General features: G+C 35.1%; 1 protein-coding gene across 4 annotated transcripts in view; it reads left to right on the plus strand.

Annotated features, from left to right (window-relative positions):
* LARP1B (La ribonucleoprotein 1B) overlaps nucleotides 1-20,417 on the plus strand; it is a 123,123-nt gene extending 102,706 nt beyond the window's left edge. For all 4 annotated transcript variants that reach the window (XM_059378253.1, XM_059378240.1, XM_059378244.1 and 1 more), the window contains 5 exons: nucleotides 11,082-11,242; nucleotides 11,614-11,758; nucleotides 16,127-16,236; nucleotides 16,966-17,093; nucleotides 19,135-20,417. In XM_059378253.1, coding sequence (XP_059234236.1) covers nucleotides 11,082-11,242; nucleotides 11,614-11,758; nucleotides 16,127-16,236; nucleotides 16,966-17,093; nucleotides 19,135-19,380 — 790 coding nt within the window. In that variant the 3' untranslated portion in view covers nucleotides 19,381-20,417. The remainder of the gene's footprint in view (nucleotides 1-11,081; nucleotides 11,243-11,613; nucleotides 11,759-16,126; nucleotides 16,237-16,965; nucleotides 17,094-19,134) is intronic.
* Nucleotides 20,418-27,396: the final 6,979 nt, after the last annotated feature.

A 27,396-nucleotide genomic window follows, 5' to 3' on the forward strand; every position in this document is an offset into this window, starting at 1 on the left:
TTTTTTTTTTTTTTTTAAGATTTTATTTATTTATTTGACAGAGATCACAAGTAGATGGAGAGGCAGGCAGAGAGAGAGAGAGAGAGGAGGAAGCAGGCCCCCCGCTGAGCAGAGAGCCCGATGTGGGACTGGATCCCAGGACCCTGAGATCATGACCTGAGCCGAAGGCAGCGGCTTAATCCACTGAGCCACCCAGGCGCCCTTGCCCTGTGTTCTTGTTTGTTCCTACTTCTGGGATCCAATTACATGTATATTAGATCATTTGTTAATATCTCACAGCTCTTAGATGATCTGATCTTTTTTTTTCTACTTTTTCTCTTTGTAATTCATGTTGGGTAATTTTGATTGACCCTTGTTCATTTTTAGTTGTGTCCTGTCTCCTGATAAGCTCATCAGAGAAATTTTCCATTTCTGATAATTGTGCTTTATATATTTTGCATTACCATTTGACTTCTTATTAATAGTTCTCTTTTTCCTGCAGAAGTTTTTTATCATGCATTTTCTCCTTTCCATGAATTCCTTCAACATAATAATCTAATCATGGTTATTTTAAAGTCCATTGTGTGATCATGCCAATAGGTGGGTCATCTGATGTATATATCCTTCTGTTTGTTTTGGTTTTTTTTTTTTTTTGCATTATTTTTTATTAAAAATTTTAATTTTCTTGTTAGTTTGTGTCTTATAAATTTTTATTGAATTCTAGATTCTTGCTCTTAGACTTATTTTATACCTCTAATATCTCCAGATCTCAAGCTGAGTAGACTCTCATCTCTTTCCATTTTATTTGTTCCTAATCTGCAGAATTTAGCTAAAATAAATCCTAGGCTGACTGATATGAATACAGTTTCATATAATCCAGCTATACTTACATCCCCACTAGAGTACTATAAATATTATTTTCTCCTATGATTTTTAAAAAATATTTATTTATTTATTTATTTATTTATTTATTTGACGGATGGAGATCACAAGTAGGCAGAGAGGCAGGTGGGGGGGGGGGAGCAGGCTCCCCGCTGAGCAGAGAGCTTGCTGTGGGGCTGGATCCCAGGACCCTGGGGTCATGACCTCAGCTGAAGGCAGAGGCTTCAACCCAGTGAGCCACCCAAGTGCCCCTCTCCTATGATTTTTTAAAAGATTTTATTTATTCATTTGACAGAGAGAGGGAGACCACAAGTAGGCAGAGAGGCAGGCAGAGAGAGAGGGGGAAGCAAGCTCCCTGCTGAGCAGAGATCCCAATGCAGGGCTCGATCCCAGGATCCCGAGATCATGACCTGAGCCAAAGGCAGAGGCTTAACCCACTGAGCCACCCAGGCGCCCCTCTTATGATTTTTAAATAACATTTTCTTTTCTTTACATACTATAAAAGTATAGTATGTAATACACATGACATACAAAGTATGTGTTAATTAACTGTGTATGTTATCAGCAAGGCTTCTGACAGCAAGGCTTCAACAGTAGGCTATTAGTAAACTTTTTAGGGAGTCAAAATTTACATGTAGATATTTGACTAGTGTAGAGTGTCAGCACCCCTAACTCCTGCATTGTTCAAGGGTTAATTGTATAAACGTATATGTAACTATTAACAGCCCCTCATAGTCTATGAAACAAAAATTGGGGCATCTGGGTGGTTTAGTCAGTTGAACATCCATTTCTTAATTTCAGCTCAGCTCATGATCTCAAGGTTGTGAAATCTAGGCACCTTGTCAGGTTCCATCTTAGCAGGAAGTCTGCTTGAGATTCTCTCTCTCTGCCCTTCCCACCACTTTCTCTCAAATAAATAAATAAAATCTTTAAAAAAAAATGTATGAAGCAAAAATTGAAAAAAATTAGAGAAATAAACATTTCTACAAGAATAGTTGGAGATTTCAATACACTACTTTCAATAATGCATAAATCAAGTTGACATAAGATGAGTAACAAAATAGAGAACCTTAACAATGCAATAAACCAATTAGACCTAGCAGAATATATATATGTATACGTATATATACGTATAATATAGTCTACCCAACAACAGCACAGAATATACATTCTTAAGTATACACAGGACGTTTTGTACAATAGACCATGTGTTAGGCCAAAACAAAAGCTTTAGTAGACTTTAAATGTGATACCATATAAGATATCTTCTCTGATTTCAGTGGAATGAAGGTAGTAGAAATCTATAACAGAAGTAAAACTGGAAAATTCACAAGTATGTGGCAGTTAAACAACACACTTTTAACCCATGAGTCAAAGAAGACATCATAAAGGAAATTAGAAAATACTGAGAGAGATATGAAAGTGAAAACAGCATACCAAATCTTAAAGGAATGCAAGGAGAGCAGTGCTCAGAGAGAAATTTATAGCTATAAATGCCTACATTTAAAAAGAAAAGAGTTCACAAATCAGTAACCTAACATTATATTTTAAGAAACTTGAAAATGAAGAGCAAAATAAATGCAAAGCTAGCAGAAGGGAGGAAGGAAATGTTGAAAATGAGAGCAAAAATAAACAATAAAGAGAAGAGAAAATCAGTAAAAACAAATGTTGGTTCTTTGAGAAGATCAACAAAACTAACAAAGCTTCTTTAGCTGACTGCCAGAGCAAAAAGAGAAGATGCAAATAACTAAAATCAGAAATAGAGATGGAAACATAACTAACCAATTTTACAGAGATAAGAGGATTAGAAGAGATTAGTGTGAAAATATACATTAACAGATTAGACAACCTGGAAGAAATGAACAGATTCCTCAAAACATACAAATTAAACTGATTGAAGAAGAAATAGACAATCTGAACCCATGCATAAAAGAGATCAAATCAGTAATCAAAGACTTCCCCTAACAAATCCCAGACCAATGGCTCCACTTGAAGTGAATTCTACCAGATAGTTAAAGAATTAACACTAATCTCTTTCAAACTCTTCCAAAAATTTGAAGAGAAGGGAATGCTTACTCTATGAGGCCTACATTATGCTGATACCAAAACCAGATAAAGACATCACAAGAAAATAAAATTATGAATATATGATGCAGAAGTGAATGATGCAGAAGTGAATTATGAATATAGATGCAGAAGTTCTCACCAAATATTAACAAATGAAATCCAGCAGTTGTCAGGGACACTAGGCTGGCTCAGTTAGTAGAGCACATGACTCTTAATCTGAGGATTGTGAATTCAAGCTCCATGTTGAGCCTGGATCCTACTTAAAAAAATAAATAAATAAAAATAAAATTTTAAAAAGTCCATTAGTGTGTTGAAAAGATTATTCACCATGACCAAATGGAATTTATCCCAGTAATGCAAGAGTGTTCAACTAAGAAAATCAGTGTAATACATCATATTAATAGACCTAAGGAAATGACTGGGGCACCTGGGTGGCCCAGTTGGTTAGGCAGCCGACCTTGATCTCAGCTCAGGTCATGATCTCAAAGTCCTGGGATTAAGCCCCACATCAAGCACCAAGCTCAGAGGGGAGTCTGCTTAAGGATTCTCTCTCTCCCTCTCCCCCTGCCCACGTTTGCACACACTGACTCTCTCTAAAATAAAAATTAAATTTATAATAAAAGTATTATATAATTATATATTATTAAACAATAAAGTTATTTATTTATTAATTTTAAGATTTTTTAAAAAAGAATTAAGGAAATGACTACATGATCATCTCAGTTGACATAGAAAAAACATTTGACAAAATCCAACATCTTTTTATGATTAAAAAGTCTGAAAACTAAGAATAGAAGGAAAATCCCTCAACATGGTAAAAAGTATTTATAAGAAAACCACAGCTAACATCATTCTCAATGGTGAAAGACTGAAATTTGTTTCTCCTAAAATCAGAAACAAGACAAGGCTCTGCCTTCATCTTGGGTTGTGATTCCAGGGTCCTGGGATCAAGCCCTGCGTCAGGCTCCCTGCTCAGCACTGCCTGCTTCTCCCTCTCCCACTGCCTGCCATTTTGCCTGCTTGTGCTCTCTGTCTCCCTGTCAAATAAATAAATAAATAAGGAGGATATTTGATTTCACTGTTGGTCTTCAAAGTTGTACTGAAAGTTTTAGCCAGAGCTAGTAGGGAAAGAAAGGAAAGACATCAAATTAAAAATGAGGGAGTAAGTGTTGCCTGAGTGGCTCAGATGGTTAAGCATCTGCCTTTAGTTCAGGTCATGATCTCCAGGTCCTGGGATCATGCCCCATGTCAGGCTCCTAGCTCAGCTGGGAGTCTGCTTCTGCCTCTTCCCCCGCTTCTGACTCTCCCGTTGCTTGTGCATGCTCTCTCTCTCAAATGAATTAAAAAACAAACAAACAAAAAAAACTAAACAAAAAAAAAAAAAAAGGAAGGGGTAAGACTATCTCTAGTCACAGGTAGTATGATTCCATATATAGAAAATCTCAGAGGATTAATGAGAAAGATACTAAAACTAACAAACAAATTTGGCAAAGTTGTAGGGTACAAAACACAAATCAGTTGTGTTTCTATATGCCAGCGTTTGAGCAATTTGAAAAGGAAATTAAGAAAGCAATTCTATTTACATTAGCACCTAAAAGAATTAGATACTTAGGGGGAAAAAAATCTAACCAAAGAGGTGAAAGTTTTGTATGCTGAAAACTACAGAACATTGCTGAAAAAATTACAGCAGGCCTAAATAAATGGAGAGACATTTCATATTCATGGATAGGAAGACTCAACATTGTTAAGATATCAGTGCTATCTGAAGTGATCTATAGATTCAACAAAATCCTTATCAGAATTCCAACAGCCTTTTCCTTTTTTTTTTTCCTTCCAAATTTTTATTTAAATTCTAGTTAGCTATCACAAAGTGTAATTTTACTTTCATGGGCAGGATTTGATGATTCATCACTCACATATAACACCTAGTGCTCATCACAAGAGGCTTCCTTAATAACTGTCACCCATTTAACTCATCCTTCCAACAGCCTCCCTTCCAGTAATCCTCAATTTGTCTTCTATAGTTAAAAGTCTGTTTTATGATTTGCCTCTCTTTTTTTTTAATATCCCCCTGTGTTCATCTGATTTGTTTCTTAAATTCCACACCTGAATGAAGTCTGACTTATTTCTGTGACTGACTTATTTTGCTTAGCATAATACTCTCTATCTTCATCCATGTTGTTGCAAATGGCAAGATTTCATTCTTTTTTATAGTTGAGTAATATTCCATTGCATATATATATATGTATATACATATAGATGTATATGCACATACATACATACACACCATACATTCTTTATCCATCAGTCAATGGACATTTGGGCTTTTTCCATAATTTTGCTATTATTGATAATGCTTCTATGAACATTGGGACACATGTGCCCCTTTGAATCAGTATTTTTGTATCCTTTGGGTAAATTCCTAGTAGTGCAATTGCTGGGTCAGAGGGCAGTTCTCTATTATAACTTTTTGAGAAACCTCCATACTGTTTTCCAGAGTGGCTATACCAATTTGCATTCCCACCAACAGTGTAAGAGAGTTTCCCTTTTCTCCACATCTTCACCAACACCTGTTGTTTCCTATGTTATTATTTTAGCCTTTCTGATAGGTGTGAGATGTTATCTCATTTTGATTTGTATTTTGCTGGTGATGTCTGTTAGCCATCTGGATGTTTTCTTTGGAAAAATGCCTATGTTTTCTGCCTATTTGTTAACTGGATTATTTGTTTTTGGTGTTGAATTCAATAAGTACTTTATAGATTTTAGATACTAACCCATTATCTGATATGTCATTTGCAAATATCTTCTCCGACTCCAAAGGTTGTCTTTTAATTTTGATGATTGTTTCCTTCACTGTGCAGAAGTCTGTTATCTTGATGAAGTCCCAGTAGTTCATTTTTGCTTTTGTTTCCCTTGCCTCTGAAGACCTGTCCAGTAAGAAGTTGCTATGGCCGATGTCAGAGAGGTTACTGCCTGTGTTCTCCTCTAGGATTTTGATGGTTTCCTGTCTTATATTTGGGTCTCTCATTCATTTTGAATTTATTTTTGTGTATGGTATAAGAAAGTTGTCCAGTTCTATTCTTTTACATGTCGCTGTCCAGTTTTCCCACCACCATTTGTTTAAGAGACTGTTTTTTTTACATTACATTTTTTACATTTACATTACATTTTTACATTTACATTTTTTACATTGGATGTTCTTTCTTGCTTTGTCAAAGATTAGTTGACCATAAAAAAAGATTCATTTCTGGGTTTTCTATTCTCTTCCATTGTTCTGTGTGTCTGACAATGATTTTCACAGAAATGGAAAACCTTATTCTCAAATTCATAGGAAACTGCAAGGAGTCCTGAGAAGCCAAAACAGTCTTAGAGAGGAAGAATAAAATTGGAGGACTAACACTTCCTGACTACTACAAAGCTACAGTATTAAACTAAAGCACCGGGGTGGCTCAGTCAGTTTAGTGACTGCCTTCAGCTCAGGTCGTGATTGCAGGGTCCTGGGATTGAGCCCCACATTAGGCTCCTTGCTCAGTGGGAAACCTGCTTCTCCCTGTACCTGTCGCTCCCCCTGCTTGTGCTTGCTTTCTCTCCCCCACCCCCCCATCAAATAAATAAACAAAATCTTTAAAAAAAGAAATTGTAAACAAAAAAGAAGAAAATTAAAAATTAAAAAAATATATTATGGTCCTGTGGACCATATGGAATAGAATAGAGAGCCTAGAAATAAACCCTCATATATCTGGTCAGTTTATTTTCAAAATGGGTGCTAGAACTGTCCAGTAAAGAAAAAGCCCATCTTGTCAACAAATGCTACTGGGAAAATTGAATATCCAACATGGAAAAGGATGGATAAGCATGGATCCAGACCTTATACCCTGTATAAAAAAATTAACTCAAAATTGATCAAAGACCTAAACTTAAGAGTTAAAGCTATAAAATTGTTAGAAGAAAGCATAAGGGAAAATCTTCATCACTCTGGATTTGACATTGGTTTCTTCTATGACACCAAAAGCACAGGTAACAAAAGAAAAAAAATAAATTATACTTCATTATAATTAAGAAATTTTTAAAAAAGATTTTATTTATTCATTTGACAGACAGAGATCACAAATAGGCAGAGAGGCAGGCAGAGAGAGGGAGAAGCAGGCTCCCACTGAGCAGAGAGACCGAAGTGGGGCTTGATCCCAGGACCCTGAGATCATGACCTGAGCTGAAGGCAGAGGCTTAACCCACTGAGCCACCCAGGCACCTCTATAATTAAGAACTTTTATGTATCAGAGTCAAAAGACAACCTATTCAATAGGAGAAAATCAAGTTTGCAAATCAAGTATCTGTTAAGGGATTAATATTTAGAATATATAATGTACTTCAAAAACCTAATTCAAAAATAGGCAAAGGATTTCAATAGACATTTCTTCAAAGAAGATATACAAGTGGCCAATAAGCCCATGATAAGATGCTCAATATCATTAGTCATTAGAGAAATGCAAATAAAAAACCACAGTGAGATACCTCCTCATACCTACTAGCATGGTATTATGGTTTCTCCTTAAAATGTTGAAGTCTTAACCCCCAGTGTGATTATACTTGGAGATAGTACAGGGAGACCCATTAAAGGTAAAGTTAAATGAAGTCATAAAAGTGGCCCCTAATTTAATAGGACTGGTGTCTTTGTAAGAAGAGGAAGAAACACGAGAGATCTCTTTCTATATATACACAGAGGAAAAGCCATGTGAAGACACATAAAGTGGCTGTCTGTAAGCGAGGAAGGGAAGCCTCACCAGAAACCAATGCTGCTGCCCCTTTAATGTTGGACTTTGTAGGACTGCTGACAATAGTGATTCCATCTTTTGCTTTTGATCTTGTTCTTGTCTGCACAGTGACCTTCCACAGGGCCACATGTTCCAGGCCTGTTGGAGGTTAATGTGTGCTCTAGCTGGAATGAGGGAAGGTGTACAGATTGTGCCACTTCAGATGAATAGTAGAGATCCCTCTGGCACACAGATAGTGCTACTTTAGATGACTGCCCTTCAACCTCCCCACAATGATGCCCCTGCTCTATAATTTCTATAGATTAAGTTCTAGACTTTGTGGAAAATAGCTGCTTAGTGCTAAGATCATCTGTCCACCCGATCCTCCTGTCAGTAAGTTTCCCTAAATAAAAAGCTAAACAGTTGGAGTTGCTTGGTTTGTATTTTGGTCTCAAAGTACCTTTTCAGTCTACAGGATATTTTACTGCCCCTCTTCCACCTTCTAATAGACTTCTGACCCCCAGAATTGTGAGACCATAAAGTTCTGTTGTTTAAGCAGTCCAGCCTGTGGTATCTTGTTATGGCAGCCTAAGCTATCTAATATATATAGCTAATCTATAAATTTTTAAAATGCTGAAAAGATGGGGCATTTGGGAGGCTTGGTTGGTTAAGCACCCAACTCTTGATTTCAGCTCAGGTCTTGATCCTCAGGGTCATGAGTTTAGGCCCCATGGGCATACTTAAATAAATACATATGTTTATACCTGAAAATAAGTGTTTGTGAAGATGTGGAGAAATTGGAACTCTTGAACATTGTTTGCGAAGATATTAACTGCCACAGCCACTGCAAAACAGTTCGTCATTTTTTCAAAAGGTTAAAACATACAATTACCATATGTTCCAGCTATTGCTCTCCTGAGGGTTATATCCAAAAGAATTGAAAACAGGGAGTTGAACAAACATTTTTAAGTCCATGTTTATACAAGTATTATTCATAACAGCCAAAAGATGTAAACAACACATGTCCTTTAACAGATTACTGCATAAACACAATATGGTATATACATATAATGGAATATTATTCAACCATATAAAAGAAGGAAAGTTTAACTTATTGCAACAACATAGATAGACCTTGAAAACATGCTTAATGAAATAAGTCAGTCTCAAAGGGTGAGTAGAGTATCTTCTCACTTGTATATGAGGTATGCTGAATAATCAAATTAAAAGAGAGAAAGTAAAATAGAAGATATTGGGAGCTGAAGGGATGAAGAAGGGCTAATTTTGTTTAATAGAGTTTTTGTTAGAGTTGTTAGCTAGAGAGTGGTGGTGGTTATATAACATTGAGAATATTTAATGCTGATGAATAGTAAGCATGTTTAAGAATGATTAAAATTAAATGTTGTGTATATTTTACCATACACGCACACATGCATATACAAACTCCTAAAAAAAAATCACCACTGATTTCATTAGGAAAGTCTAAATATTAGTGGAAATTATCAGGCTCCTGGTGACAAATACAAGGTTTCAAAAATTCGAACATTTGCATTAAAGCTCAGTTTTCCATGACATTATAGATTCATTTTTTTCATTTTCAAGGAAATATCTGACACAAAATGAAGTCTGAATAACCATAATTTGTTTGTTTTCCAGTTAGAAATGGTGTTCCATGAAAAAATCAATTAGGTCAGCTCACAACTTTATCACACAAGTGCTTTGACTTAAGACAACTGTCTCAGTTTGAGCTGCTCTAACACATATGGCATGGACTGGGTAGCTTAAGTTTATTTCTCACAGTTTTAGGATGAAGGTGCCAACTGATCTGGTATTGGTGAGGGCCTGCTTTGCAGATGGCTATCTTCTTGTATCCTTACATGGCAAGTAGCAGAAAGAAAAGAAGCAAGCTATCTTGTGTTTCTTTTTATAAGGGCACGTACTCCACTCATGAGAACGCTACCCTCATGACTTAATTACCTCCTAATACCTTCATATTAGGAGCTAGGAATTCAAGGCACATTCAATCCATTAAAATAGCCATTATACTTTGATAATGCTACAAAAGTGCTTTATGCTTTCATCCCTTTAAAAAAAAAAGATTTTATTTCTTTTTTAGAGAGTGGACAGTGGTGGGGGATGGGGGAGAGCCGAGGGAGAGGGACAAACAGACTCTGAGCTGAGAATAGAGCCTGACTTGGGGCTCGATCCCAGGACCCCGAGGCTATAACTCAAGCTGAAACCAGGAGTTGGGACACTTAACCAATTAGCCACCTAGGCGCCTCCCATGTTTTTCTAATTGTGATTTAAAACTACATAAAAATTTACCATTTTAATCATTTTTAAGTGTACAGATCAGGAATGTTAAGTATTTTCACATTGTTGTGAAGCATTTCCAGAACTGTCTATAAAACTAAAGTTTTTGTTCCATTTTGTCACATGCAGTAAGACAGGTACTCAAGGCTTGAGATTTCACATAGTTAATTTTTTTTGCTCCATCAAGGAATCTTAAGTTGAAACTGGCATCAGTGAATAATACAATCACTAGTATGTAAAGTTTGTGCCACTGCCTCAATTTTCATCAGTGGTTTTCTACACCATTGCTTTAGTAACTATTCAGTACAAATGTGAACACAGTGAAAAGGGCAAATAATACCTTAGTGTTATTGTGAAAAATGGTCTTGTGTTACAAACTTTCTGAAGAGTTCCTGGGAACCCCTCCAAGGATCCACAGACAACACATTGAAAACCACTGATTTAGATCACAGTTTTAGGAAGATCACTTTGAAGCAAAAACAAAAAACAAAACACAGGAAGATCACTTTGGTGGTAGGATAGAGGAGGGAGATTGGAAAAATTAGGAGACCAGTTAGTTTGAGTGAAAGAGGAAGGAAGCCTGAATTTGAATAACAGAATGCAGACAAAAAGGAAAAGACCAATTCCAGAGATATTTCAGAAATGAAATTGATGTACAGAATTGCAAGTATGTCTCTGGACTCATGAAATTGTTATCTTTGTGCCAGATATTATTTCTCATTTCCATTTATCCAACTTACTTCATTTACTTAATTATTCATGAAAATTGAAAAATTCTCCCCTACATAAGAAATTAAACTAGTAATAGATCTGGAAGAGGAATAAGCTAGCTATTCAGGTATCTGCTTCTACTTACTGCTTTAATTTGAGAATTTATAACCATGTTTTTTATCATCTTCTGAATATACCTGTTAAATATGCTATTTAAACATAAATAGCAATTAGATTTTTATGTCATTAGTTTAGTGTTAGGGACTAATGTTCAGATGCAATAACGAACAAATAGCACAAATTGTTTAAACACTTGGTTTAAACACTTGGTTCTTGATATTTCAGTTTGAAGGCTTTTTTCCCCCCCTCCTCAAACAGCAGTTCAAATGCTTCACCTTCAGAAGGTGCACCACTAGTAGGAAGTTATGGATGTACTCCTCAATCATTCCCAAAGTTCCAGCACCCTTCTCATGAACTTTTGAAGGAAAATGGCTTTACCCAACAAGTGTACCACAAGTATCGTCGAAGATGTCTAAGTGGTAAGATGCTTGTCCTTTATGTAGCTATGTTTAAAACTAAAATATATTTATAAATGTGATATTTAATATCAGGTTAAGATATTCTTTTATTTTGTTTTAATTACCTTAGGTAAGTATTCATGTGTTTTGTAGCTTAACTCATTAAGAAATAAAGTTTAGCATATTCTTATTAGTACTGACGAATGCTTAGATTTGAGCAATGAGTCAGGAAATGGATTAATATCTGTCCCTTATTTAGAAGAAACCCAAATACATTTTGGAGATTAATGTGTTTTAACGTTCCTTGTTTTAGGTTATGTAAAATGTCTGCTGTTTTGACTTTAATAAGTTTCTTTAACAAAAAAATGTTTTATTATTTTAACTTTTTCCAGAGAGAAAACGCTTGGGAATTGGCCAGTCCCAAGAAATGAATACCCTCTTTCGTTTCTGGTCCTTTTTCCTCAGAGATCACTTCAATAAAAAAATGTATGAGGAATTTAGACAACTTGCTTGGGAAGATGCAAAAGAAAATTACAGGTCAAATATTTTCTCACATTTTTACAGTTAAAGGGAGTTTTCAAAAAAAGAACACAAAAGCTAGTACTGAAGTAGCCCTGTTTGAACTATGAAAGTAGCACAACATAACTAGAGAGAGGGCAATAATAGTTTCCTATTGCTGCATTGCAGATTATCCCAAAACTCAAAGGATTAAACAACAAGTTTTTATTAGTTTACAGTTCCTAAGGGTCAAGGCCTTAAGAATAGCTTAGCTGGGTGGTTCTGACTTAGATGTCTCATTTGCAGTTAAGGTGTTAGACCAGGATGCCGTCTCTGAAGACTTGACTCAGGCTGGAGGAGTCAAGCTTATTCACATGGCTGTTGGCAGGAAGTTTTAGTTCTTCACCACATAGGCCTCTCTCTCAGTGGGCATTTAACAACATGACTTCATCCAGAGCAAATAGTCTAAGAAAGATGGAGAACTTCCAAGATGAAAGCCTTGGTGTCTTGTATAACCTATGCTTGAAAGTGACATACCATCACTTCTGCCATGTTATATTGTTCACACAGACCAACACTGGTACCATATCTAGTAGGAGGAGACTACCCAAGGTTGTGAATATCTGGAGGTAGGATCATTTGGAGCCATCTTAGAGGATGGCACAAAGGCCAAATGAAATTTGAAAGAGCCACTAGAGACTTCCCTTGCATATGCATATACACCCCAAATTGATAAATACTTAGAGCCAAACTAGTTGTGAAGATGACTTGAGCCAAGAAAAAATAAGGCCTCTTAAGATATGTCTAGACTCATCTATCAAATCTCACTTTTTCCTGCTAGTGCTCTAGTTCTCTAGGCAACAGTGGTACAGAATGTGTTCTCTGAATGACCCAAACTATAGTTTCTAGATGTCTATATATATTCTGTTCTTCCTCCCTCTGCTTTGCTATCTCATTCTTTTCATCCAGGTTAGACCTTTTTTCTTTGAGAAATGTTCAGAATAAGTTTTGAGAGTGTTTATACCAGACTAAAAGGGTGAAAAGAAACATGAAGTAGGTTCTTGTACACTATTCCTGGAAAATGGTAGGAGGAAGAAGAGATGGAAAGAGGAAAAAAGGATTTTACACTCACTGTTTACTCAAATTTAGCATTCTTCACGTTCTACTTACAAGTCTTAAATAAGAATATATTGTTAATCAGTTATTGTAATCTTTCAGAGGAATACAAGATGCTGCAAATAAATTTTTCTGGAATAAATTACATTTGCCCTGACATATATAAAAATAAAGACTATTTAATTTTCTCCCAGAATCTTTATCTTGATCAGGAATGACAGATACATAGTATGTTTACCTCTGTTTCTCTCTTCTGTTATTACTGACATCTCTATTCAAACCCAGCACTGTTTAATGTTATTCTTGAATTCAGATTACAGTCTTATCAAACTTTTGATAGCTACTGCCAGTTTACCTGAATTGGCAAAAGGGCAAAATTTGCTATTTCTGATTTTGATGTTCTCATTGAAACAGTGATGTGCTACCTGTTAATGGGTTGCAAAGTCAATTTACTGGTTTGAAAAATATCAGATTGCACTGAACATAGTAAGGCTAAATTTTTTCACAATTTATACATACATGCAAATTTAAGAATCATTGCAAAACTTATCTATGTTTTTAAGTGCACACATTATATGTGTGAGTGTTGTGTTAACTTGGTCACCAGATAAAATATTTTTCTTAATATTGGATATAAGAAAGTTTGAAAGTCATTGTTATAATTATAACATAATTTTAATTTAATTTTTAAATATAAAATATTTATATTTTTTTATAAAATAAAAGATTTTATTTATTTATTTATCAGAGAGAGAGAGAGAGCACAAGCAGGGAGGACGGCAGGCAGAGCAGGCAGAGGGAGAAGCAGGCTCCCCGCTGAGCAAGGAGCCTGATTTGGGACTGATCCCAGGACCCTGAGATCATGACCTGAGCCAAAGCAGTTGCTTAACCGACTGAGTCACCCAGGCACCCCGTTCACTGTTATAATTAATCTCAGGATATTTTGCTCTTTTTTTCAAACACTTTGTTTGGTCTTCAGGACTTTCTAATAACTTTTCTGATATGCCTGTGAGCATCCAAGGCTAGGTTGGGAGTTCTTCTGTGTTCCTATAGTTGTCCATGTATTTTTCTAGTAGCTTTTTAACACATCATTTTGGGTCTGTTTCTGCAACGTTCATGACTAGCCTGGATTAGCTCTTCTGTAGGAAGTATAATATAGTGGTTAAGTGTCTGAAGGCTTTGAAATCAGACCTAAATTTGAATCCCAGCCTATTAATTACTGTGAGCTTGACAAGTTATTATTCCCAGTGAGATTTAGGTTCTTTATGTATAAAGTAGGGGAAATTATGGTAGATACACTCAGAGGGTTATTGTGAAGATTAAGCAAAACAGAACATGTAAAGGTCTTAACATAGGATACACAGTAGGGGCTTAATAAATTGTTACTGTTATTAGAAAGATCAATACTTAATCTATCCATTGACTAAATTTAGCAGTAAGATGATTTCAATAAGGAAGGTGCCAGCTCTGGTCTAAGTGCTTTACAAATATTATGTCATCTATTCTTTTTTTTTTTTAAGATTTTATTTATTTATTTATTTATTTATTTATTTATTTATTTGACAGAGAGCGATCACAAGTAGACGGACAGGCAGGCAGAGAGAGAGAGAGAGGGAAGCAGGCTCCCTGCTGAGCAGAGAGCCCGATGTGTGGGGCTCGATCCCAGGACCCTGAGATCATGACCTGAGCCGAAAGCAGCGGCTTAACCCACTGAGCCACCCAGGCGCCCCTATGTCATCTATTCTTAAAAAGTAGGATATTGTTATCTCCATTTTTAGGGATATAATTACAGGCTTAGAATTCAAATGTAGCTCTTTCTGCTTCTCAGCCTTTATGTTTTCCATCTAAGCTGTCTCATAAGGATGAGTAAATGAATAAATAACAACCAAGAGGCTGGCCATTTGCCCCTGCTCTTCACTCCAGCAGTTAAGCTGCATAGTTGGGCTGTTATTAATGTCATAGTTTTGGTCTTTGGAATTGGTTTACCAAAAAATAAGATTAATAAAAATAAATAATAAAGATTAATAAAGATAAAAAATAAAAAATAAAACTCAAAATCCAAATATTGTAGTAGTCTATTGGCCTTTACCAAGATAAACTAATGTATAACAAATATCAATATAATTTCCCATAAAAGAGGTATCAAGGAAGATTTGTCATTTCTGAGATGGTGGTTCTTTAGTCCTTAGTCCTTAGCCTTCAGTCATACAAGCTCAAAGAAGAGCATCACTTAAGGCTATCAAAGCAAAGAGCTCAGGTCAGTGGATGGGTGTGCAGTTGGTAGTCCTACATTTCTCTTGGTGGCTTGCCAAGAAACTTATTTATTCTGGACAGACTATCACTTTCCATCTTGAAAATAAGCTAGTAGTTAAAAAAGACACACACACACACACACACCCCTTATTGGGAATAAAAGCTAGGCAAAATTATGTTACTAGTAATGAAGAAATTGTAGTCTTTATTCCACTAAGGTACTTAGAACAACTTAAGGATCCTAACTGAGGGATCTTTTAATTGTGACATGTTTTAGTGGAATAAGCTAGACTTGGTCCTTTTACTGTTATCTTGCTGACTTTGTTCATTCTTATGGGTTCTACTCATCACCATTAATTAAAGGTTGAGCCCATGTAGTTTGCTTAACACAGTCCAAAATTTGTCTTGTGTTCTCTAGGTAGTTATAGAAGAATACAAGGAAATTTGTTTTCTGATTTTTGTAGTGATTACAATTATTTTAGCAAAATATCTTTTATGAAATGTACTTTATAACTAAAGCAGGGAAGATCTGTTAGGAGCCATTTAATTATCTTTGTCACTTATAGTTGAATGGATCAATTAACATAAGGTCTAGGGCACAAGAGTATAGTCTTATTTCTCTCTCTTTAGTAAAGATTATGTTCAGAAGGATTTAACACCATGCATTATAACCTTGGTTTGGAAAAAATCTAAAGCATTCCCAATGTCACTAAATCTTTTGACCATGTCTCCAGAAATACCAAGGAGAGATCCTCTGTCTGTCCAAAGCCATACCATAGTTGTCCATGGGCTGCCTCATTCTGCAGTTTCCCATTATATGTCCATGAGGTGCTATGGCTGAGTATACAAAAATACCAAAACCATATATGGATTACTAAATAACCAATTCAGCTAAAAAAACTGCATACTAAAAATTATACAACTTTAAGCCTTTATTTTTTTGCTTGGGCAATTTTTGTCATGTTTGCTTCTATCTCATAGATGTTTACATTGTCATGGCAAAATTTTTATTATAAACCTTTTATTTCCTTTCCACAGGTATGGATTAGAGTGTCTGTTCAGGTTTTATAGTTATGGACTGGAAAAAAAATTCAGACAAGAAATTTTTAAGGATTTCCAAGAAGAAACCAAAAAAGACTACGAATCTGGTAAAACAACAAAACAAAAAACTGCAATAATCTTATTTTATTTGCAAATTGTAAACCTGAGTCAAGAAAAAGGGAAGGAGTTCAGAACTATTTTCTTCAGAGTAGGACATTTAAGACCTTCAGGCCACTATTACGGTTCTTGATGAAGGTTATGGGGTACAGTATAATAAGAAAGTCATTCCTATGAGGTGTTGGAAAATAACTACGCCCAAGTGTTTCCTTTATGGAGTAGTATTTTACCATTTTTCCCTTGAAAAACATGAAGATAATACTCACTGATGTTCCATTACATGAAAATTCTTTGTAATATGAGCACATATACTTGGAAAGATGGACTAGCACGGTGGGTAACAGTGCAAGTTTGGGGCTAGATTCATACGTAGATCTGAATCCCATTTTCACCACCTGATATCTGTGTGACTTTGGTTAAGTTACTTAACTTTGTTAGCCTTAGTTTACTCATCAGTAATATACATAAGAGCACCTATATTACAGGTTTTTATATGGTTCAAAATAGTTTAATACATAAAAGCCACTTAAATAACACCTATTGTATAACAAATGCTTACTAAATGTTAGCTGCCATTATTATTACAATGTCTTATTCTCAAGATCTAGATAAAGTATATGCTGGAAGATAAATGGTTAGTTGCTGATGGGGTCATGTTTAATATGAATCATTTTTTAAATTCTATATAATTAATTGTGTATATATTTTTTTGTTATTAGGTCAGCTATATGGATTGGAAAAGTTTTGGGCTTATCTAAAATATTCTCAATCTAAGACACAGTCTATTGACCCAAAACTTCAGGAATACCTCTGTAGCTTTAAGAGGTTAGAAGACTTCCGCATTGATGTAAGTTTTTTTTTTTTTTTTTAAGATTTTTATTTATTTATTTGACAGCGAGATCACAAGTAGGCAGATAGGCAGGCAGAGAGAGGGGGGAAGCAGACTCCTCGCTCAGCAGAGAGCCTGATGCGGGGGCTCCATCCTAGGACCCGGAGATGATGACCTGAGCCAAAGTCAGAGGCTTAACCCACTGAGCTGCCCAGACATCCCATAAGTTTTAAGTCCTTACTTCTGTAGTCTTTTTATTACCTTCATGTTTTGAACTATCAGTGACTTCTTAACTTTGGTTTTACAATTTTTATTTTTTTAACTTTTTATTTTGAAATGGTAATTTTCTAGTTTTTTTTTTTTTTTTTTTTTTTTTAAAGATTTTATTTATTTATCAGAGAGAGAGGGGGAGAGATCAAGCACAGGCAGACAGAATGGCAGGCAGAGGCAGAGGGAGAAGCAGGCTCCCTGCTGAGCAAGGAGCCCGATGTGGGACTCGATCCCAGGACGCTGGGATCATGACCTGAGCTGAAGGCAGCTGCTTAACCAACTGAGCCACCCAGGCGTCCCGGTAATTTTCTAGTTTTGAAATCAAACTTTAAAACAGGTGTAAAGATAGTACAGAGAACTCCCATATACTCTGTTTATCCAGATTTCCCAAATGTTAACATCTTCGGTAACATCTTAAGTAAGCACAGCACAATTATCAGTTCCCTTTAATTTTGATATGCCCCTGTAATTAAACATTTTATAGATTTAATAACTTTTATATGGATATGTTACTAATTTCTCACTAGCAGTTTGGAAATTTTTCACTTTCTTTATAATTTTATTCTATACTTTTCGTAATATATGCTGATATAACATGGATTTAAGTTTCCCCACATAATAAAATTAAGACAAGAATGTTACATACATATATAAAGACAGAAGAGAAAGCCTTAAACATTTGATATCAAGAGGAAAAGGAAAGCATTAAAAAAATGAGAAGAAAATAAAATAAAGGAAAAGGAGGAAAAAGAAATAAGAATCAAAAGAACAGAGGAGAGAGAGGTGAAAGGCATGCTAGGTCCATCTCTGCTTATATTGTAATATGTTTGTTTTATATTTTGTGTAAATAGGTTTCATGGCCCAGGGACGGAATTAATAGAAGTGCCTGTCTCTGGAATTAAGGTGTATCTAGAGTGGCCTAGCCAGTTCTGTCACAAAGACATCCTTGCTCTGTGATAGTGACTTTTGCCCTATCTGAACAGAAACTAAGAATTCAGGCCTCTGCTTTTAAATATAATGGAGGATTGGAGAAGGAGGTTATGGTCTTAACTTGTCTCCAAAGGAAAATATTAGGCTGGTGGTGTATAGTTCTGGACTCCTAAATCTTTGTAACTGGAAAGGTCTTAAATGCTGACCTTTTTAAAATGCAGAATAACTTTTTATTGCCTACCCCTCCGCCCCCCGCTTACAGTCTGAGGGAATTTGAGAGCTTAATGGATATTAATGTTTGAAAATGTTTAAAATTAGTACCATCAATAATGCTGTCCAGTTTCCTTATCCTAGAAATCCTGGATAAACCTTCAGACTCACTGAAGATTATTTGATTTGGTATCTCTTTTCTCCCCCTGCTGCTTTCTTTCATCTGTTAAACATTATCATTCAAACAAGCCTAGCATAGGAGTTTAGGGTTGGAAGGGACTAGAGTTATAAATGCTTTGCAGTTGACAGAAGTTGAAAAAAGAAGGAAAACAGCCTCTTTGAAACATTTTCTTGGAGGCAGGGAATCAAGCCTTATATGTATGCCCTGCAATGTAGTTCAAGTCCTAAAACATACGAGAGTCTTAATAAATATATGTTGAGTGAAAGAATGAACAAATACTGGTAGACTGAGTTATGTAAGGAGGAAATTTAAATGGAATACCTTAAATTGCTGTAAAGTTTTTGTTATTCTAATAAAATCTACTGAAATGCCAACATAGTTTCCTTTTTTGTTGAAAAAGTCTGACCTTAGATCAGGAAGGAGGAAAAATAGTAAAATTTTCACTAAACTATCTTTCATAATTTGCAGCCCCCTATTAGTGAGGAATTTGGAAGAAAAAGACATTCATCTACTTCTGGTGAGGACAGTAGTCGTCATAGACTTCCATCTAATTCCTCTACAAAGCCACCAAGTGCTGCTAAGCCTACATCTGTTAATCAGCTTCAGGTCCCAATAAGCTGTTCCAGAAGGAATACTTCACAGGAGTCCAGTGACAATTCACACCAGAACAGTGCTGCCTCAGTCTCAACAGATGGTGAAATGCCTGAGAAATAGAGTCTTATGAAAGTTGTTTGCCCTTGAAATCAACATTTGCATCAGCATTTATTTGGGAAAAAATCTTCTGATGTTTAATTGTGATAATCACAAAAAAGAAAAAGGAAGAAAGTGGTAGCATTTTTTTTTTCTAACAAGATAAATTCTAAAAACATTTTCCCTGATGTCATGAGCAAGGGTAGTTTTGGTGACCTTTTATAGAGATCCTCTAGTAATGTATTTTGGTCTCAGTATTTCTTTTTCAAAGTAATTGTTTACAAGGACAGCATTCCTTAAATATATACAAAAAAATACAAGGAATGCCTAACGGTTCAGCTCATACTTCTTAAAGAAGATACAGTATGTTGTATTCATCTCTTCTATAGAGCTTTCCTAAAGAATCCAATTACCCTGCTATCAATTCATATTTGAACTTATTAAAAACAAAGGAAGATTACGTATATATTTTTTGAATTCAAAAAAAGAATATAAAGTGATACATTTGCTTTTCTTTTTGACATATAGTTTAAGGAAACTTTTTTTTTTAACCAAAGTACAATTATATTGCAGTTAAATTGAAGTATAAAATATGTGCATTTTGGGTGCTGGGTTTTCCTTTTTTTTTTTTTCCTGTAGTCATAACTCATAATTTCCATAGTTATTGCTGTGCTGGTGTGGAGTGTTCTGAACTGGCATCAGCTGGTTACCTATTAGAAGAGATTTACTTTTTGTGACTCTATAATAAACCAGAACAAGTAATTGAAAACTTGGTTGGGATTGTTTGGAATATTGTTCTAAATCAATTAAATCTTGTCCTGTTTTGAAAAGATCTGCTGTTTGTACATCTACAGGTCAGTATGTCACAGGCAGTCAGATTATCTTCAATTTAAAAGAAGTACTTAGTTTTTCCTTTTTGTTTCTTTTAGTTTTGTTTTATGCTCATGTTTTCGAGAGTTACAGCAAATTGATTTCTACTTTTTATTGCTCTTGCAACTGATGTAAATGGTAGTTTCAGTTTTTGTGGGAATTAAAAAAAATAAAGCACTTATTCTAAGTTATTGGAATTGATTTTTAATTATTTTGTTTAGAATATAATTAAAAAGCTTTAATATTCAAATTCTGCTAGTAGAGGACCATTGTATTTTGTGAATAGAGTTTCAACTATAAACTTACACATTTTTATTTACCACATATATTTTCTTGGCAGAGCAGCTAGTTCAATAATACTAAATTATTATTTTCTTTTTGATGTCTTGTTCTTATAGAATGACAACATTGAAATACATATAATCTTTGGATAAATGGGCTATTCATCAGGAACTAAGAGATTTTCAGTAGTTATTACCCATGCATAAATGATAATCTGCAGTTTTATATTTAATTTTTGGGGATCATTTTGCTGTGTTAATTTTAAGAAACAGTCAAACTTGAATATTCAGAAAATAAATTTTACTTAGAGATGTTGGAAAGGGAGCAAAACAACTAAAGGATTAGAATAATAAATTTCTAAATGTTTTCTTAAGTAGATATGTAGTTCTTGCTTTTCACTGAGAAATTTCCAGATCATACTTACTAGCTTTAAGGGGGTCTCTTGAAAAGATCGAAAAAATTTTCTCGGTATCCTTTTTGTATTGAACCCATACATCTGAAACCTGTATTTAAGATTATTTCTACTCACCTAAATATCCAAGTATAAATTTGATTGGAAAATTGTATATTTTATATGAAAATATAGTAATCAAGAGTTTTGTGATGTGTACTTAGAAATTTTATCATTATTTTGATTATAAATAAAAGTGATACATGTAATTGGGAAATTTAGAAAAGCACAAAGAAGAAAATAAAGTACCTTTTCAAAAAAGAAAAAACCCCCAATCAGTATCATGTTATACACATAGTGTTATAACTTGCTTTTCCACATATTAGAGGTGAGCACTTATTGATGTCATTATTTCTACGCCATGACTTTAACAAGTCACATAAAATTCCAGCATATACTTCATGTCATATCATAGTTTATGTTTTTTTTTTTTAAGATTTTATTTATTTATTTGTCAGAGAGAGACCGAGCAAGAGCGAGCACAGGCAGAGAGAGTGGCAGGCAGACAGGGGGCAGGTAGAGTCAGAGGGAGAAGCAGGCTCCCTGCGGAGCAAGGAGCCCGATGTGGGACTCGATCCCATGACGCTGGTATCATGACCTGAGCTGAAGGCAGCTGCTTAACCAACTGAGCAACCCAGGCGTCCCCCATAGTTTATGTTTATTTAATCTCCTGTTGAATGTTAACGTGGTGAGGTTTGAGCTGTTATAAACGACAATTTAATCACATCCCTATAGATGAATCTTTGTGTATATATCAAATTGGAGTTGCAGGGAAGTTCACATTTATGAAAGACTTACCTTAGTATAGTAATGGTTTTTGTCGTAAAAGGGAAAAATCCGCCTTGGATTTCTTTCAGTTATCAAAAACCTGTCCTAAGGTAGGCCTTTTGTAAAAGAAAAGTGGTACAATGAGAACTTGAGGAAAGTGGAGAGGATACTTCTCTTTACATGATTTCAGCTTATTAAAGCTTTCCTAAGAACACACTACTTTCAGATAACAGGAGAAACCTGTAATATGAGGATAAATTCTCAGGAGCTGAAATTCCAGGTAAACATGTATTCCCATTTAACACACTCTAGAACGGTTGCACAGTTTTATATTTCACCAACAGAATCTGCTTTCCTATATCCTCACCAACACTGGTTATTATAACTCTTTCTCTTTGCTAGATTGAGAAACAAAAAATATTATTTTAATGAGGTTACTAGTGAGTGATAATTTTATTATTTATAAACTACATTATTTGTAGATGGCTTGGTCATATCCTTTGTCTTCCTTTTGTGACTATCTTTTTCTGATTGATTTATAGGGCTCTTTTACTTATCAAGAACATTAACCTTTTGCTTTCTAATTTTGTTTCTGTATGTTTTACAAAGTATGTATATTTTTTTGGTAAATTAAAAAAAAGATTTACTCCTGAAATTTTAAGTGTAAAAGTTCAAGCAAATAAAAGCATTGTTATTCAATGAAAATAAAAACATTATTGACTATAAATCTAAATAGCCCTACCCAAAATTTTTGTAAGTGCCTAGAGACCTTCCTTATGATTTTGCAGTTTTCAATTTTATAAGGAAAAAAAGCAACATTAATATTATTTAAATCCAAACTACTTACTTTTTAAGAAATAGATGAGGCCATATTTAGAATTCTTTAGTTTTAAAATAGATTTTTTGTTTTAAACTTGTTTTGCCAGCTTGGGAAAGCTGGCAGTCTCTCCACTCTGACAGACTCTCCTTGACTTCCTATTCTTGCCACTGTACTAATTGATGTTACCACTTTCCTTTTAATGCTTTAATCTTGTCTTTCAATTATTTTTTTAGTTCTTATGAAATTGCTTATTTTTATTTTATTCTTGCACAAGACTGATCCAATAGTGTGTAATACCTAATTGTATCACCACTAGATGGCAGAATGGAATAAGTCAAATCTGTAGTCTTTTGACAGAGAGAGAGAGAGAGAGAGAGAGAGTGTGTGTGTGTGTGTGTGTGTGTGTGTTGAACTCTCACTCCATCTTGCGGTGACATATAATTAAATCAATTACTCTTGCATTCCTAATAGTCATATGTGTCTCAACAACTCATGATTACCTCGTTAGGCAATGCCAAACTGTTCTTAGTTATTAGTAAATATAGTAACAGCATTAAGATTTGTGTGTGGTTAAAGATAAAAATACTATTGCTTTGGGTTTATTTGTTTGGTTGGGTTTTTTTGGTCCTTTTAAGGTTTGACATACTTCATTAGCATTAAATGCTAATGATTAAATCTTGTGATTTAATCTCTATTTGTAAACAAGAAAATTGTAAGATAAGTCTGCTTAAATGTCTGGCTAACCTAAGCTGTACAGTTAAATCACACAAGTCAATGGATTCTGCCTGAAACATGAGAAACTTATAATTAGATGTTACTCTTATAATTAGAGCAAATTGTTATCACAGTTAGTTGAATGGCAAAGCAAGAATTTGAATTCCAAGTAGTTTTGAGTTCTAGACCCCAAGCTCTTCATCTTAACCATAGGGTTCTTAAACAACAGTCTGAAATATTGAAATGTATGACTCTAAAAGTCAACTGCAATGATTCTTAACTATTAAAAAAGCAAGATTAGATTCTTCTGGTTAAGACTGTAAGCTTTTTGTATCATGGATATTCTCTGTAGTAATGGACGGTCTAGTAGAATAAATATACACATTGAGTGCGATATGGTAAATCCTCTTTTGAAGGAACATCATGATTATGGAACAATATAATTTATGCATTTAAATGTTTTCCCAGAATGGGGTATAGTAAATAAAAACTAAGCTGAACATTTAATCTATAACATGATTATAAATTTTGTATTACCTTGAGATTATTATTGTCAACTAACAATACTGTAGTATTCATAAATAATGGTATATTAGTATCAAAAAGCTTGAAGGAAATATGCCACACAATTAATTAACAGGAAGCACCTCTGGCTTTTTACTTTACCAAATTTCTGAATTCTGTACAATGTGTCTTTTTTTAAACTTGACCAATTAATACATGATTTGGTTAACAGAATGGTTTCTACCAGTATATTGTACATATTTGCTCAGTAAAAAAGCAGGATGTGCTCTTTTTGTTTTAATTTTGGTTTCTTCCAGGTAGTATTCAAGCTCTACAAAATTGAATACCTTTCTCAGAGTGTTTTTTTTTTTAAAGATTTTATTTGTTTATTTGACAGATAGAAATCACAAGTAGGCAGAGAGGCAGGCAGAGAGAGATGGAGAAGCAGGCTCCCTGCTGAGCAGAGAGCCTGATGTGGGACTCAATCCCAGGACCCTGGGATCATGACCTGAGCCGAAGGCAGAGGCTTTAACCCACTGAGCCACCTAGGTGCCCCTCAGAGTGGTTTTTAAAAAAGATTTTATTTATATGAGAGGCAGAGTACATTTGCCCAATGCCTGCAAGCAAACGCACAAGTGGGGGTGGGGTGGAGAATGGGAGTGGGACAAGTAGGCTCCTGGCTGAGCAGGGAGTTAAGCTCAGCACTCCATCCGAGGTCCCCTGATATCATGACCTGGGCTGAAGTCAGATGCTTAACTGGCTGAGCCTCCCAGGTGTCCCTCTCAGCATGTTTTAAGTTACACTGGACTTTGGGGCACCAGATCACTCAGTTAAGCATCCAACTTTTAATTTTGGCTCAGGTATTGATCTTAGGGTCTGAGGTCAAACCCCATGTTGAGCACCGTGCTGGTCATGGAGCCCGCTTAAGATTCTCGCCCTATCTGCTCATTCACTCTCTCTTTTAAAAAAAAGATATACTTTCATTATTACTGTAATGTTTAATGTTAAAATGTTCTGATTTCCAGTTGAATGCCAGTATAATTTAAGAGGAGACTACGTTTTATGAGTCAATAGAAGGGCTTTAGGAGCAGTGGTTTGTGAGACCCCAAAATTTAGTATGTAGAATTTCGTATACTTATGAGTTCTTCTGGGGAGATAATCCATGGCTTTGATCAGATTCCTACCAGGATTTATGATCTCAAATGAGTATAGTAACTACTGTTCTAAAGACAACTTCTTTGTTAGAAACATAAATTGAACGCTTGATCCCCTAAGTTCAGTCTTTCATCAACAAAATTGCATTTACTTTGAGTGTTATAAAGATTAAATGTAAAGCATTTAACATAATATCTGTTAAAGCAGTTAGTAAACACTACCCATTATTAGGACTAAGCTCTGGACAAGTTATCTTCAGGAATGTAAAGATATTTTCTCCAATAGGCTATGAATATTTAAAATCTCATAATAGGCTATGACTATTTAAAATCTCAAAACATTTGAGTAAAGAAAAGTCAGATTCCTTTTAATGATTTTGTTATCATGGGGTACCCGGGTGGCTCAGTCAGTTGGGCTTTTGGCTGGAGTCCTGGGGATTGAACCCCACCGTGGGGCTCCCTGCTTAGCGCAGTGTCTGCTTCTCCCTCTCCTCCTTCCCTTCTCCACCACTCATGCTTGCTCTCTCTCTCTCTCTCCCAAATAAATAGATAAAATCCTAAAAATGGTTTCATTGTCCTAGGGTAATAAAGTTATGAACACTTTAAAGTCTCCCAAGTTTGTCAAAAGCACTTTAGAAACTTTTTGGGTTGTCAAGGTAGTATGGTATAGTGCAGCAGTACTCAAATTCGGTGTATGCCCAGGAGTATGTAAATACTTCCAGAGTAGTTTACATAGACATAAATCAGTTTAAAAGAATCAATTTTCAGATTCTCAACTAACATAAGTATTCTCTTATAAAATTGATTTCTCTAATAATTTGCTTGAGTTACTGATAGACCCTTCCACTTTATAAGAAAAGGCCTTACCAATCCCAAACGTCAGTGAAATCTTTAATGATTCATTGAACTCTCATAAATTCAAGATTTGCTGAATTTATCTTTAAAAGTATTTGTCAAGAGAAAAGCTTTGTTTATTTTGCTTGGTGATCAGTGTGTTAATGAAAGAACATGTTTTTATCAAGTCATACAAAATCTAATTACTGTCCTCATCTTATTTCATCTGATAAAAAGTTTAAAATTTCTTATTTTTTTTAAAGATTCTATTTATTTGACAAAGAGACAGTGAGAGAGGGAACACAAGCAAGGGGAGTGGGAGAGAGAGAAGCCGGCTCTCCACTGAGCAGAGCAGGGAGCCCGACGTAGGGCTCCATCCCAGGACCCCGGTCTCATGACCTGAGCTGAAGGCAAACGCTTAACAACTGAGTCACCCAGGCACCTCTACAAGAAATATTTTAAAGATAGCTGCCAGAGAAATTTGTTTTTAGCAGATGAAAACATTCTCTTTCATTAGGTTTCTTTAAAAAGGTGGATCACAATTCTTCTCAAGACAATTATTTTCAATAAAATGTGTGGCAGAGATGTCAAGTTGTTTACAACCCATTTCTCCTTTCCCTGGTGCAAACCCATTTCCTGATGTTTCTCGTTTGCTAATAAAACTGGTTCTGGGTTTTGGAAGGTAGAGGAAGTGAGGGGCACCAATTCTAAAGTTGACTACATGAGATCTCCATGCTCATTTTTTCCTTTTTGGGCAATGGGAAGAACCCCAAGAGGGGAGGAGCCTATGTACCTGTTTCACCACCTAATCCCTTTGGGGACTCTGTATTATCAAGCAGTGGTCTTCTGTATTAAGTCATCAAGAATTTGAAGTTTATTGCCGTACCTTGTATTACCTTAACTAATAATACAAAATTTACTACCTATGTTTAGTAAATACCAAATTGTGTATCTATATACACAATAATTGTCTTGAGAAGAATTGTGATCCACCTTTTTAAAGAAACCTAATGAAAGAGAATGTTTTCATCTGCTAAAAACAAATTTCTCTGGCAGCTATCTTTAAAATATTGTCTTCATCAATTATGTATATTTGTAATCCAGAGGAAAAAAAAATTTTAACAATTAAAACTACTTAAGTCAGAAGAAAGTAAATGAAATTTTAAAATATATACATATTTTTGTTATAGATATATATCTGGTGATAAATAAGCCATGGGTGTTATATGTAAGTGATGAATCACTAAATTCTACACCTGAAACCAATTTTACCATATATGTTAACTAACTAGGATTTAAATAAAAACTTGAAATAAAAATAAAAACTTTCAAACATTAACATATATGATGATAAAAATATGGAGGAAATGGAATGGAAATACAAGCTCAAGGAGAAAAGAGGAAGGTATACTTTTTCTAAATGTTAAGAGCTTGCTCATACATTTTATTTTATTTAGAGAGAGAGAGAGCAAGCGAGCATGAGTGGGGGGGGGGGGTCAGAGGGCAGGTTGCACACTGAGAACAGAGCCCAACTTGGGGCTTGATTTCATGACCCTAAGATTGAGTCCCATATGGGGTTCTGCACTCAGCAAGGAATCTGCTTGAGGATTCTCTCTCTCTTTCTCAAATATATAAATCTTTTT

This window comes from Mustela nigripes, chromosome 1 (genome assembly GCF_022355385.1).
Source record: "Mustela nigripes isolate SB6536 chromosome 1, MUSNIG.SB6536, whole genome shotgun sequence".
Classification (NCBI taxonomy): Eukaryota; Metazoa; Chordata; class Mammalia; order Carnivora; family Mustelidae; genus Mustela; species Mustela nigripes.